Below are 15,570 nucleotides of genomic sequence, written 5' to 3'. Positions count from 1 at the left end.
TGGATGGTTGGCACTTGCTTGAATTTAATTGCTATGTAAAAATATGAGATGAATGATTATCCATGAGTGATGTGGTTCATGGGTTATGAATGATGGGTTTGGTATAACCTTGGCATGTGATTTAAATGAGATGGTTGGTATCAAAGAGACATGGTATTGATATGAAATACAAAGGATGAGTTGGTGTGGATTCAATATTTGGATATGAATGAGGATGAGTTGAAAAGGTTGGTATGAGGTTATGTGTATGATAAATATTACTTGATTGATTGAGCATGATTGGTCTGTGGTCAGTGCGTAATTCCTTGAAATCTTTAGGTGAGATTTCAGGGTCGTGCTTCAGTGGTCGGGACGTAATTCCATGACCCCTGTTAGTGGGTGTTCATGGTGGTGCCCTATCTATATAATTTGGTAAGGATTCAAGGTAAGGTTGCATCCTGACACTCTAAGGAGTTAGTTAGTCTCACTTAGAGCAGACTGACTCTTGTGGTAGAGTAGCAGGAGGCCTGAAACTCATTAAGGGCTAACCTTGTGTGTGGGGGATTGGAAACATTGTAACACTGGTAACACTTAGCTCAGGGGTGAGCAGCTCGGGGGTGAGCAGAGATATCCACCACAAGTGCAAGCATCCGCTAAATCCGACTAAATTATACATATCCGGATGAGTCAAGTCGAGTCTTAGTGTATTGATTTGAAAGTCATAACATGCTTGGGTGATATATGTATAGTTAACTGTGAAAGTGTATCTGATTGTATGATAAAAACTATTTTGGCTCTAGCTTACCCTTCTGTTTGTTTGTTGTACGTTCTGTGGTGTGGTCTTTTCTTTTGCAATGATCATCAACTTGTTGATGTGAGCAAAGGTGAGAACTCCTCGTAATCATCAGAGTGATTGGAGGTTCCGCTGCATAGTCTGCTTGGACTGGATCTAAGTTTATTTGGGCTTTCTTTAGGGCTATGGCCCGTGTACTACTGGTCTTTAGGCTTAAATTCTAAATGTTGTTGATTTATATTTTATAATTTGTTATGGTATCGTGGTGTACCCTTTTCTTATTCGGGTTTCTCTTGGATAATCGTGAGGAGTAGTGTCTACACCCTAGAACTTGTTTCTAATACTATTCCGCGTGACATTCTTTTAATTAGTGTTATTAATTAAATGGGGGTGTTACAATAATCCATTCTAATAGAAATATTTGCACAAATTTCTCTACACACTCTTTTATAAACTAAAATCAACTTATACAAATTTCTAAAACAAAATTCCATCACTTTTTAAATTTACTTTATAATTTATTAATAAATTAATTTTAATTTATAAATAATATAAATTTTTACTTTTTATTATTTCTATAGAAATACTTGTATTTTAATTAAGGCTTAAATACCTTTTTGGTCCTCATTTTTGTAGTGTTTGTTGTGGATGGTCCTCATTTTGACAGAATGTTTAAAATGGTCCTCATTTTTACCGAATGTTTAAAATAGTCCTCATTTTCGCAATTCGTGTTTTATTTGGTCATTTTCTGTAACGTCGTTTAAATCATTAACGGAGCATTGTACAAGTGGCATGGTTTGTATTAGGGTGTGTTACGTGTACTGTACAGGTATGGTAATTAGATATTTGGGGATAAATAAGTGAGCTAAGGTTTTGGTAAGGAATGTTTGGGCAGTTGGTGAGTTTTGACAATCTTATTCCTCCATTCCCAATTGGTGTTGCTGCAATCTTCTTCTTCCTGCAATCCCATTATATAAGTATGTTACGGTCTTAATCTTCTTCCTTTACCTCTGGTTGTAATTGTTGGAGGCAACCATGTTGTATCACTTTGTGCACTGTTGGTGGTTCAACGAGAAATGGATTAACCCCGATTTGTAGCTGCGGAGAGATGGCAGCTTTGAGGATGACAAGAACTCCAAAGAATATTAGTAAAAAATTTTGGGTACAATCTGTTTTTATTTTTGTGTTAATAATAAATTGGTTTTAATTTTTGGTTTATTGATTTACAGAGTGGTGGTTCCAATAATGTGGGCTGCAACTTTTTCAAATGGTGGTGTTGATGAAAAGGATGTATCATCATGACACAAATGAGGTAGATTAATGATTTGGAGAAGTCATTGAAGGTTGCTGAGAAGAGGCTGCAATTAGTAATAGGGTTCACTTGTGTTGTTATTGTATTATTCGTACTGTTATTGTGTGTAATATTTTAAAGTCCAATATGTTTTGTACTATTGTTAAATGAAGAAATGAATTAGTTTGATTATGTTGATATTAGTCCCAACATGTTCAAAATGACATCTTAATTTGAGCATTGAAGTAAGTGATATTGATCTAAGCTTGGAAAAAATTAAATTGATCTATGTCTGGAAGAAGTTAAATTCATAACATTAATTCATCCTCATCAAAATGCACTACTTCAATGTTTGGCAAAAGTGAAATTGAACGAAGTTTAAGGAAAGTCAAAATGCAGTACATCAATAATGAATTCTACATCAAAAATTCCAAAAAATAACTAAGACGTTTGTAGCCACTATCATGGTCTCTTCCTAATTTGTAATTTCATCCTAAACTGCTGAGATGGTTCTTCTGGTGTTGGTAGTGGTGCTGATTGACTCTCCACTTCATTCTTCATTCCTTGGTGGTTGAGTTGTTTGAGTTTTAGCAGTTGGTGCATTCTCAGCAGTTGGTGCATTCTCAGCAGTTTGGGCATCTGGTGCAGTCTCAGCAGGTGTTACAGTCTGCTCATCCACAGGCTTATCTGGGCAATTATTCCTGTTATGTCCAATCTGACAGCATATGCTACATTTTTTTCTATGACCTCCTTTGCTGATTTGTGTGTTATCCTTTCTCAACTTCTACTCTTCCAACCTTCTTTTTTTCTTGGGTCTTCCTGGTAAGATCCTCTTATGTGGTGGATGAACGTCAAGGTAGGAAGTTCTTTCCCATAAGACTTCACCATTGACTGGAAAGATGATGGATTGATATATTTCTTCGTAGATGGATCTCCTGAAACAGATTAGTATGAAGTCCTCAGCATTGACATTGATGAAATTCATTGCTGCAATAGCATGACAACAAGGGATAACAGTCAGAAGCCATTTCCTACAACTGCAATGTTGAGCATCCACATTCATTGTGTACTTATCTCCAACCATGGATATGTGTCTCACTTCAAATAGTTTTTCTCCTGACCAACTGCAAATATCATATCATTACACATATCAGTACATGAATAAGTTGATTGTGTTAAAAAAAGACAAAAACCTAACCTTGGGATCCAATATTTGGTTAACTCCTTTTCCTTATGTAGTCTATCAAGGACCTTGGGGCAGATGTTTCCTTCAAAAGTTGTAACCTTTTTTCTCTTGGTGGTCCACCTTTCCATTAAATAAACTCTGATTTTCTTGAGCATGGTGATTATGGGTTTGCCTCTTGCATCTACTATGACACTATTAAAAACTTCACTCATATTGTTAACAATTGTGTCGCATATGGCTCGACCACTAAATCTAGATTTGGACCAAAACCTACCTGCATGAACAATAATATGTACAGTACACGTAACACACCCTAATACAAACTGTGCCACCTGTACAATGCTCCGTTAATGATTTAAACGGCGTTACAGAAAAGGACTAAATAAAACACAAATTGCGAAAATGAGAACCATTTTATACATTCCGTAAAAATGTGGACCATTTTAAACCTTCTGTTAAAATGAAGACCATCCGTAACAAACACTACAAGAATGAGGACCAAAAAGGTATTTAACCCTTTAATTAATAATCAAGTATTGAAAAGGCAACAAAACCATTAATTTATGTTATTTTTAACTGTAACAGTCATAACAGTTTCTTATTCTATTTATTTTATATTATGGATTGAATATCAGTTATTTTTATTTAGTTTTAATTTTAATAAAATAATAAATAATAAATACTTTAAATATCATTTTTTATTTATTTTAGACTTAAATATATTTTCAATACCAGATAAATTTTAGAACTTCTTATTGAATTTTTGTGATTTATTGAGATAGATTAAAAAAAAGAGATAAAGTGATTGAATATACCATTATTGGCTTGCATTTCTTGTAAGGAATTGTTCAACTATTAGTCTAGGGTTTTCTTTGCTTGCAAGGGCTATATCTTCTATTAGGAAGATTCACTAAATACGAATATTATTTAGAAATTAATAATTAAAATAAAATTTTTTAAGTGTGTTATTAAATTACAATTTTTTACTATTCAAGGAATTAAATTATGAGGATTTTTATCACATTTCTATATTTTTATTTTATATAATTTTAAAAATAAAATATCTCATTTACAAAATTGAGAAAAAACTTTTGTTTCCATTAAAAATGAGAGTCATATATGACTCCCGAACTTAATCGATTAATAGAAAAAAAAATATTATAATCTAAAATAATTCCACTTTAATTATTAGTTTACAAAAACATTTCACAAATTTCTCTTCAAACTCTTTTATAAACTAAAATCAACTTATATAAACTAATTTCTAAAAAACAATTCCATTGCTTTTTAAATTTACATTATAATTTATTAATAAATTAATTTTAATTTATAAATAATTTAACTTTTTGTATTTTAGTATTTCTATAGAAAAACTTGTATTTTAATTAATAAGCAAGAATCGAAAGGCAATAAAATCATTAATTTATGTTACTTTTAATTGTAATAGTCATATTAATTTTTCATTCTATTTATTTTACATTAAGAGATTATATATTAGTTTTTTATTTAATTTTACTTTTAATAAAATGAAAATAATCATTATTTTAAATAATAATTTTTTATTTTATTTTAGATTAAATTATATTTTGAGTCTTTTTAGAATTTTTAATTGAGTCTCTTGTGTGATTTATTGAGATAGAGAGAGAAAGAAAAAAAGAAAAAAACAAAAAAAAGAGATAAAGTCATTCCATATACCATTATTAGCTTGCATTAATTCTTGTAATGAATTATTCAACTATTATTCTAGGGGTTTCTTTGTTTGCAAGGATTATGTTTTCTATTAAGGAGAATTCACTAAATTGGAGTATGTATAGAAATTTATAATTAAAATATTAAATGTGTTATTAAATTAGAATTGTTTTTACTATTCAAGGAGTTAAATTATGACTACGGCAAGTCTATATTTTATTTGAATTAATTTTAAAGTTTAAATACCTCATTTACAAAATTGAAAAAAAAAAACTTTATTTCCATTAAGAATGAGTGTTGTCAGACTCTCAAACTTACTCTATAAATAGAAAAAAAATTCATTATAACGTATAACAATTCCAGTTTAGTAGTTAGTTTATGAAACATTTAGCATATTTCTCTTCAAACTCGTTTACAAATTAAAATCAAATTTTATAAACTAATTTCTAAATGAAAATTCCATCACTTTTTAAATTTACATTAATAATTAATTTTAATTTATAAATAAATATTTTTTTTTAGTTTTCTTTAAATTTTTTTTGTATTTTAATTAATAAACAAGAATCAAAAGACAACAAAACCTGAATTATGTTACTTTAATTGTAACCGCCATATTAATTTTTAATTCTATTTATTTTATAATAACAGATTATATATCAGTGTTTTATTTAGTTCTACTTTCAATAAAAAAAATAAAAATTTCTTTAAATATCAATTTTTATTTTATTTTAAATTAATAAATCAAATTAATATTAATTATCTTAGGATAAAAACAACCTTTCTCTCTGTTAATTTGTGAACAATCCTCTCTCATATTTATTTATTAATATATAAGGTTTTGAAAATAATTATTTCTCTTTCTTATCATAAATAAATATATGTGATAAGTGTATTTTTTGTCCTTTACTTTATAATAAAAATTAAAATTAGTTCATTTTTAAAATTTTAGTTCAATTTAACTTTTAAATTTTAAAAATATTTGAATTAAATTTTTTAATCAAATTTTGATAAATTTATTTAACCTTAAATATATAAAACTTGATAAAATAATAATTACAATTAATAATAATAATAAATTATTATTTTGATTGATGTACATATTTCTTATTTTAAAATTACTTTTTGGATGTGACTTTCTTGTCACTTAATTTTTTTTATTTGCATAACTATGTTTAATATCTCGTTCTCCTACTTTCGAATACTTATTTAATGTAGTTATTTTTTATATAGGCTTAATTATTTCTTTTATTTTAATTTAATTAAAAAATTGCAAGTAGGTCTTAATCTTTACTTTTGTTTCAAGTTCTAATTTTTTGAAATTTGATTAAATTCGATCATTTTTATGGTGTTAGTTTATAATTTTTTTTAATTTAAAAAATAAATAAAAAATTACTTGCTAACAAAGATAAAAAATAAAAATGAGTACTTATTTGCAACTTTTTAACTAAAATGAGGACAAAATAAGTAGTTAAGTTTTTTCTTTTTACTTACAAAATAACTAAATAAAAAGAAATAATAAATAACTTGCTAATATAAAATAAAAAAATAATAAAATTTAAAATAATTTATATATATATATAATTGAAAATGATTTTTTAACTACTAAATTTTGACAACTTTCTCTTACAACTTTAGGTGGTTCTCCATTTCTCCATTTTGTCATTCTCAATATTTCAAAACCACTTAAAAAATGACATATCATATTGTAAGAGAAAGTTGTCAAAATTTAGTTAAAATATTATTCTGCGTGTATATATATATATATATATAAATTCTTTCTCACATAAAGTGGTGACAGAGGGAGAGAGAGAGAGGAAGATAAAGAGAGAAAGAAGAGTTGAGAAAAAATGGAGAAGTGGTTGGTGATGGTAATGGTGTTAGTGTCATGGAAAATCTGTAATGCAAGGGAAGCGTTTTGTGCTAAATCTGAGGTAACATACGATGGAAGATCTCTCATCATTGATGGACACAGGAAAATTCTCTTCGCTGGTTCAATTCATTATCCTCGCAGCACTCCTCAGGTATGTGTTATGTCTCTGCTATCATCATCATATTATGCATGTCTCCGATTCTTCATCTCTGATTCATACAAGTTCTTGTTCAGCAGATACACTTCAAATCTTTTCTGCATTCACGTGTGTTCTTTACAAGCACATTTCTTACACCTCAATTTAAGTAACAGGAATAGATCACGGACTTGTATAAGAAGTCACACTCTCTGGATTTTTGTGTCTGAACAATGCTTCCTGCTCATTGATTACTACATGATTTATTAATTTATTAATTAAAGTGGTTCATACTTCCTTTGCACCTAGTTCAGATGTAAACTTGTGAGCTGTGTAATTTTTTACATTTACCGTGTTTTGAATGTCGAAAAAATAACACGAAACAGATGGGAAATGAAAGAAACGATTAATAGTAACTTCATTTTCCAAAATTTTCATTTAAGATACTTCATTATTCCCAAACTCTGTATTATTTATTATCATTATCTCCCAAACTATTTTATTTATTTATTTACCTCTTAAATAAACATAACATTTATTTCAAAACATTTGTCCTTCTTCATCACACATTCTGTCTCTGCATTTAATTAAGTATGCCCTTTTTTCAACAAACCCACCTGCACTGTTCATAGCTCATAGCATGCAATCCCTTTTGAACCACACAACCAAACCTTTTACAGTATACTATTGCGTCACGGGTATGACTGAAAACTCTTTTTTATGCATGAATAAATGATAGAGGAGCTTTTCCTCAAACATTCAGGTCTCACAACCAATAATTTGGAACCTCAAGAGACCATTAACGTTATATATCCGATTAAATGAAAATCTTATCTTATAAATTGACTTTATAAAATTGAATTAAATTTAAAATTCATTTTTTTATATAATATTAGAGTGAGTTTGATATTTATAAAATTAATTATTTTTTCAGACTATTCGAACTACCGTTATTATGTTATCTATTATTTAGTTGGACTATCGTAACATATATGTCTTGACATTAGAAATATTTTGTAAGGTTTAACAAACACATATCAGTATTATAAGGATGAGTTGTATTTGACTTTAAGTCCACTCTTAAAATATATAGAATAAAAATAAAAAAAGTTGAAAAAAATATAGAATATAAAAAGGTGGTTAAAAGTGGTGTTATAACATGATATGAGATGGTGTGAGATTAAAATATGAGTTGAAGTTTGTCTTGAGTAGACTTCACGTTCACATATGAATGACTTGAAGGAAAAAAGTGAGAAGAAAAGGAGAAAAAAGAGGTAAAGTAAGCGTTTTTGAGAAATGAAAGCATTGTTGAAATGCAGATGTGGCCAAATTTGATAGCGAAAGCAAAGGAAGGAGGAGTGGACGTTATTCAAACCTATGTGTTTTGGAATCTTCACGAGCCCCAACCAGGAAAGGTATTCTTTCTGCTTCCATTTCATATCTTTTCATCTTATACACAAAAAAGTGACTCAAAAGAGAAACAAACTCCACGATAACATGGAAATTTTGCTTCATCAATAACTCATGCTAAAGATCTTTTTTCAGTTTCACCATAAATGAATAATTTACTTTGGAATAATTATGCTTTACTGTTTTAGTTTTCATGAAAAATGTTAAAGAGATATTAATTAATTAATTAGGGTTAAATGTGAGAACAGTATGATTTCAGTGGCCGAAATGACCTTGTCGGATTCATAAAGGAAGCTAAAGCTCAAGGAATGTATGTTTGCCTAAGAATTGGACCTTTCATTGAGAGTGAATGGACCTATGGGTAGGTTTCTTCTTTCAACTCTGCTTTTATATTTTTCTTTATAATAAGTTAATACTCTTTACAATTATATGTATATATAATGTTTTTATCCCATTATTATTCTTTAAAACCATTTTTTAAATAAACCTTCAAAATAATAATGTCATCAGTTTAAAATTTAATAAATATATAAATTAAGTAATAATATTAATGCGTGTCAAGTCAAATGATTAAAATGTCAAATAAATAGTTAAGCTTGGAGACTCAAATGAAATAAACTTAAGTTTTCAATAATTTATCAGAAAAGAATTAATTAATATGATAATATATTTCATTTTTAGAACGAAATGTATGTTCTATTTTTTTTTTCTTAGTGTAGAATCGCCATGTAAACTTATAATTTTCTAAACCATTCTTTCCGTAAGAGATTAATTATTTCAAGTATAACTTTCATAATATTAACAAAATAAAATGTTATGATAAGAATTATTTTTAGCTAATAAAATCAATAAACTTTTATGCCATGTTTGATTATTAAATAACATTACAACCTTCTTTATACTATTAAGACATAAATTGTTTATTCTTTTAAATAAGTATTGAATTTGGTACGTGAAAAGTTGAATCCGTTAATAATGTATCATTCTCAATTAAAGAGATTCTTAACTGCTGTGTGAAAATTCTTTAGAACTTAAATGTAATAGTACTTTTATAAAAAAATCATAAACCTCATAGTAATCGTTTAGGTAACAAATTAAGTATTTACATATTCTTTTAATATTGCAATATATTGTTTGTTTTAATCTTTTTAATTTTTGTGTTTAAAGTATGTAACTGTAAATTTTACTGAGAATGATTAAATAAACAAATAATTATAGGGGCTTTCCTTTCTGGTTACATGATATCCCTGGCATTGTCTACCGAACGGATAATGAGCCATTCAAGGTACATACTACACTTGTTACAATATATTTATTATTTCTTTTTGGATTATTTTCTTCTAGTAGTTTTTTCAAAATGTACTATTTTAATATATTAAAGTATATTAAAAATTATTTTAATTTATCAAATAAGAATCTAATTTTTTTTTACATGCTCTTTCATTTATGCATTCCAATGTTCAGTTTTACATGCAAAATTTTACTACAAAAATTGTGAACATGATGAAAGAAGAGGGCTTATATGCTTCCCAAGGAGGCCCAATTATATTGTCGCAGGTACATATATGATTCCTCTCAAAGACAAATAATTAACTTGTTATTTAGTTAATGTGTTTTACTTACACTCCTCAATTGTGTGCTACTGAATAACGCAAGATTGAAAATGAATACAATAACATTCAAAGGGCATTTGGCCAAGCAGCATCGCAGTATGTTCAATGGGCTGCAAAAATGGCTGTGGGACTTGACACTGGCGTTCCATGGATTATGTGCAAACAAACTGATGCTCCTGATCCTGTGGTTCGTTCTACTTAGCCCAAAAACTTGCTTATAAATTTTAATTTTTTATATCAATGCTTAATCACATGTTTGGTTTAATATTTCCTAGTTAAACTAAGCACTTAATTTTGCTATTCATACAGATAAACACATGCAACGGAATGAAATGCGGAGAAACTTTCACTGGACCAAATTCCCCCAATAAACCTGCTTTGTGGACTGAGAATTGGACTTCTTTGTAAGTTTCTTGCATTCTCTATGTTCAATTTTCTGATACATAGTTCATTTTTACACAGCTTTTATTACTTAACTATAATTGATTTCACATCATTTTTTTCACAGTTAGGGTAATTCTGCCACACACTGTCAAATGTAAATGATGTATGAAGTATAAGAATATGCAACTAACGTTTTAAGCTTCAAACTTTTACATGTTATTTCTATTGAAGAAAAAGTTCTTTTCAACACAATTAACGTTTAATTCTTGTGTGGCCTGAAGCTATCAAGTATATGGTGGACAGCCATACATAAGGTCTGCTGAAGATCTAGCATTTCACGTCACCCTTTTTATTGCAAGAAATGGAAGCTATGTCAACTACTATATGGTATTATTACTGTGAAACTCTCCTTGGATTTCGATAGGGTTTTCCGTCTCTGTTTTCTGTTGCTACAACTTGACAAAACAAATTAAGTAAGCTTTATCTTTCTGCATATAAAATGTACCAGTTAAGTCAGCTAAGATTTTCACTATGTGTACCATCCAGGGAAACCCTTTTGAAATTTGAACCATCTTAATTAATCTTGATTAGAGTATGTCCATCTAATTAACGGTGTTTGCATGAAAACTGACTTAGTACCATGGAGGAACCAACTTTGGGAGAACAAGCTCTGCTTATGTTATAACAGCCTATTATGATCAAGCTCCACTTGATGAATATGGTAAGAGTACAACATTATTAGTTATTTTCCTGTCTCACCCAATTTCAGGTTTTAATGTTGCAAATTTCAATGTTAGGTTTACTCAGGCAACCCAAGTATGGACATCTCAAGCAGTTACATACTGCAATAAAGTCTTGCTCTACCACTTTACTACAAGGAGTGCAGAGGAACTTCTCTTTGGGTCAACTGCAGGAAGTGGGTGCCCTCAAATTTGTTTCTCCAGCAGGTTTATTTAAACCAACCATAATTCAGACATTCTTAAAACTGTTTCATGTTTTGATCAGGGTTATGTCTTTGAAGAAGAAAAAGGAGGATGTGTTGCATTCCTTATAAACAATGATATACAAAAGAAGGTCACTGTGCAATTCCGCAACAGATCATACGAATTGCTCCCCAAGTCAATTAGCATCTTACCTGATTGTCAAAATGTGGCTTTCAACACTGCAAATGTAAATTATTACTTAGTCAAAATTAGTTACATACATATACACCAATTCTGGTCAATTTTGTTTGTTTTCATGCAACCTTTTTACATTATTTTCTGCTTATAGGTAAATACCACAAGCAACCAAAGGATCATAAGTCCTAAACAAAAATTCAGTTCAGTGGATGTTTGGAAGCAATTCCAAGATGTCATTCCAAGCTTTGAAGACACCTCAGTAAAATCAAATTCATTTCTTGAGCAAATGAATACAACCAAAGACCAAACGGATTACCTTTGGTATATTCATAGGTTAGTATCTGGCTTCATTTCTGGCACTCAAATACATATTCATTACTACCATTTCATTTTTGATTCACATCTGTATGTTGCCCATAAACTTTGAAGTGAAAACTGAAGCCATTGTCTTTTCAAACAGGTTTGAAAACAATTTATCTTGCAGCAAACCAACACTTACAGTTCAGTCTGCTGCTCATGTTGCCCATGCATTTCTGAACAACACATACATAGGTACATAAATGTGCACATACTATATCCAAAGTTTAGTCCAATGATTAATTGCCTACTTTGTTCTAACTAACTATATCTTTTAGGAGGGGCACATGGAAATCATGATGTGAAAAATTTCACCTTAGAGCTCCCAGTTACATTACATGAAGGGACAAACAACCTTTCTATACTTAGTGTTATGGTTGGACTTCCGGTATAATATTCTAAGGAATTGATAAAAAGATTGTACAATGCATATCTTCCTTTGTCTTTGTAATAGATAAGTCTAACAATTATCTGAAATTGTTTTCACTAAAAGGATTCAGGGGCGTTTCTTGAAAGAAGGTTCGCTGGTTTAATCAGTGTGCAACTTGATTGCAGCGAAAAAGAGTCTCTTAGTTTGACCAATTCCTTGTGGGGTTATAAGGTTCTCTCTTCTCCTGCTTTCATTTTATATCTTGTTCTACCTGTTGACATTGTCAGGTTGCCTATTTTTCTTGTTATATTTTATTAATAGTCAATTTTTCTCAGCTAAATTTTACATTGTGTGCCAATTTTTTCACCCATTTCATACATCACAGATTGGATTACTGGGGGAGCAATTACAAGCATATAAAGGAGAAAATAGCAGTGGTATTGAATGGAGTCAACTGGGGAATATTAAGGAACAAACGCTCGTTTGGTATAAGGTAAAATGAAGCAGAAGACCCTAATGGTCTATTTTCCATTTTCTGAAGCTAGCACAAAATTTCAGCGTGGTGATGATTAATCATAATTTGTATTGTTAGACTGCATTTGACACACCAAAGGGAGATGACCCTGTTGTCTTGGACCTTGGTTCAATGGGAAAAGGTGAGGCTTGGGTGAATGGACAAAGCATTGGTCGTTATTGGATCTTGTTTCACGATTCCAAAGGCAACCCTTCACAATCACTGTAAGTTACAACCTAAGCACCATTAGTTTCTATCATCTGTGTTATTAACTTAAGATATTTTAATTGTATTACTCCCTCTCAACTCAAATATAAGTAAAAAAAAAATGTTTAGTGAACTTTAAATAAATTTCAACTACCTCACATAATGTTACTATTTTGAAAATACCCTTTTTCTATAAATATAGCTGAAGAAACAAGGCCATTAAATCAACTTAATTCAGTATGGAAGTAATTACTTACACTATATCATATTGTGTAAAGAAAAGATGAGGGAGACACTTTAACTGCAAGATAGTGTAATTAACAGATCAGATCCTCTGCTGCAATTTTTGTCAACAGCGTGCAGCGAAATCCAATCCATTGATTAGTTAATAAATAAAAGTATGAGAATGAGAGAGAACACAGTGAACGGCTCAGATTTTGGCTGCAGAGAACATGGTGATGTAGAGTGAGTAGAGGATCATGGTTCTGTAATTAATGCTGTGTAATATGTTATAACAGGTATCATGTGCCTCGGTCTTTCCTCAAAGACTCTGGAAACTTTTTGGTTTTGGTGGAGGAAGGTGGTGGGAATCCTCTTGGCATCTCCTTGGACACTGTTGCAGTCACAGATTTACACCAAAACTTTTCTAAATTATCATTTCCCTCTTCTGCTTAGCTTAATATTTGATAGAAGGAACAAAGAGAAAAAAAATATGTAAAGCATGCATAGTACACATACAGAATCTGTTTCCTTTCTGGGCTGGGAGGTGGAACATTTGTAATTGGCTTGTACTCATGATAATAATATATTACATATTCTTGAAACCTCTGCAGATCAGGATTGATTCTTTGTGATATAAATTGTAATGCTTTTCGGATCTATACATGCGGCAAGAGAGTTATTTATTGGGAAAAAAGATCTCGTTTGACCCTTTATTTATTAAAAGTAGGTTTAATTAAGCCTAATCAAAACTCATTGATGGAGATAGGTGGTAATAAAGTTGAAGATATTTAAGAAGTTTGCAGAAACATGAATAATATAAGATAAAATTTTGGGACACTATAAAAGAGGAACGTGGTTGCGAAAACATTGGTCAGGGTGTTGAGCAACAGAGATACGGTAGATCCATGTTAAATTAAGGATACACATACTGTCATGACCCCAGTGTTGCGGAATCACAACTCAATCTAATCGTGGGCAGGTTTCAGTCTCTTTTCTGTTCGCACCAATTATTAAAATAAATGAAAAAACAAGAATGAAAGAAGTCTACAACCATACTAAGGACATTATGGAGAACATACAACCGAAACTAAGCAGGCTCACATCTACATATTCTAGAGGAACTATTGTTCTGATACAAAAAATTAACATCCCATTTAATAGTTTTTGCACTACTAAATAAAATATCATATCATGATAACCCAAAGTAGATAGTAACAAAAGGGGACTGATCTATGAGTATAATACCAATACAGTCGTCCAAAATAAAATTATAACCGAACTAGTTATATTTACAACTGATACTAGGAAAAGGGTTAACAAAACACCAAAGTTCAACGGAACATAGAATAGCCACTACTACTAGATATCCACGACCACAGATCAACTCCTATCAAGGAGAGAAGTATCTTCGCCTGCACTTGTGTCTGCTCACACCAAAAAGGCAATCATAGCAAAAGAGAAAAACACAGATGAAACAAACATAGGCAAGAAAGGGTAAGCTAACTTAATTAAGAGGAATCATACAATTTGATAATAAGCATAAATCAGAACTTATCAATCCGTCATAATTAATTAGGCTCTCATAATACAGTATAATACACACGACTCTAGACTCAATATCCGGATTATGTAAAGAACATTGGAGCTCTTGGTGGCTTGCACCTGTGACGATTCCCAAACTCTGTAGAGTATGGACACATGGGGCTATCACCCGACCGCTCACAGGGTAAGTCCCGTTCGCGTCTAAGACTTGATCAAGTCTAGAGACTAGGACCTCCTACTACTCCTCACGACATAATCCATTCTGCTTTATCTGAGCGTGAATGATTATTGGAGTTTCAGGATACCAACCAATTTAGGAGTCCTCATGTCCTTACACACAATAACTTACTCTCTAGAATTTCCCTTGAATTCTAGTGCTACCACACCTTCTGATAATTTGATTTCATACAGTCCTACTACATGTTCTACTAATCACCGGAATTCAAGAATAGCACAACAAACATCACAATATATTATTCATGATAGCTTCCAATAATTTAAAACAGAGGAAAAATCACAATTCTGCAGAGGAACTCGCTCAAGCTAAAAGGTCTCGCTTGGGCAAGAGGGTCACCCTCACTTAGGCGGGTCACTCTCGCCTGAGTGAGACTCAAACAGTGGGCAACTCTAAAACTGGGCGAATTCTCGCTCAAGCTAAGTTGTTTCGCTTAGACGAGAGCGTCTCTCTCGCTCAGGCGAACCCAGCTCGCCTAGGCGAGACCTTGCGCAGTTCCAGGAGTGAATTCTTGGTGTTTTCCCTCAGGCGAGAGCTACTCGCCTAGGTGAAAATACCAGGTTCCCAATCTGTTTCAACATGCAACAACACAAGATTTTGCACAATCCACTCATACATTCAATCACACCGATCAAACCTTTATACAACACT

General features: G+C 31.0%; 1 protein-coding gene across 2 annotated transcripts; it reads left to right on the top strand.

Moving 5' to 3' along the window:
• The first annotated feature begins 6,739 nt into the window (after window positions 1–6,739).
• Window positions 6,740–13,799, top strand: MUM2 (Glycosyl hydrolase family 35 protein). 2 transcript variants are annotated; one of them, XM_028048344.2, is made up of 18 exons: window positions 6,740–6,959; window positions 8,264–8,359; window positions 8,603–8,715; window positions 9,573–9,639; window positions 9,819–9,911; window positions 10,011–10,154; window positions 10,277–10,371; window positions 10,633–10,738; window positions 10,988–11,072; window positions 11,149–11,267; window positions 11,357–11,521; window positions 11,624–11,805; window positions 11,933–12,024; window positions 12,108–12,217; window positions 12,323–12,430; window positions 12,585–12,692; window positions 12,792–12,937; window positions 13,439–13,799. In XM_028048344.2, exons 1-18 carry the CDS (start codon window positions 6,786–6,788, stop codon window positions 13,593–13,595), a joined length of 2,160 nt encoding a protein of 719 aa, XP_027904145.2. In that variant the 5' UTR covers window positions 6,740–6,785; the 3' UTR covers window positions 13,596–13,799. The 2 variants fall into 2 exon arrangements, with proteins under 2 accessions (XP_027904145.2, XP_085523004.1); XM_085666878.1 differs by having other exon boundaries at window positions 6,807–6,959; window positions 8,614–8,715.
• Window positions 13,800–15,570: the final 1,771 nt, after the last annotated feature.

This window comes from Vigna unguiculata, chromosome 9 (genome assembly GCF_037176805.1).
Source record: "Vigna unguiculata cultivar grain cowpea cultivar isolate G323 ecotype 2 chromosome 9, ASM3717680v1, whole genome shotgun sequence".
Taxonomy (NCBI): domain Eukaryota; kingdom Viridiplantae; phylum Streptophyta; class Magnoliopsida; order Fabales; family Fabaceae; genus Vigna; species Vigna unguiculata.
This window is presented reverse-complemented; position numbering and strand designations above follow the sequence as displayed.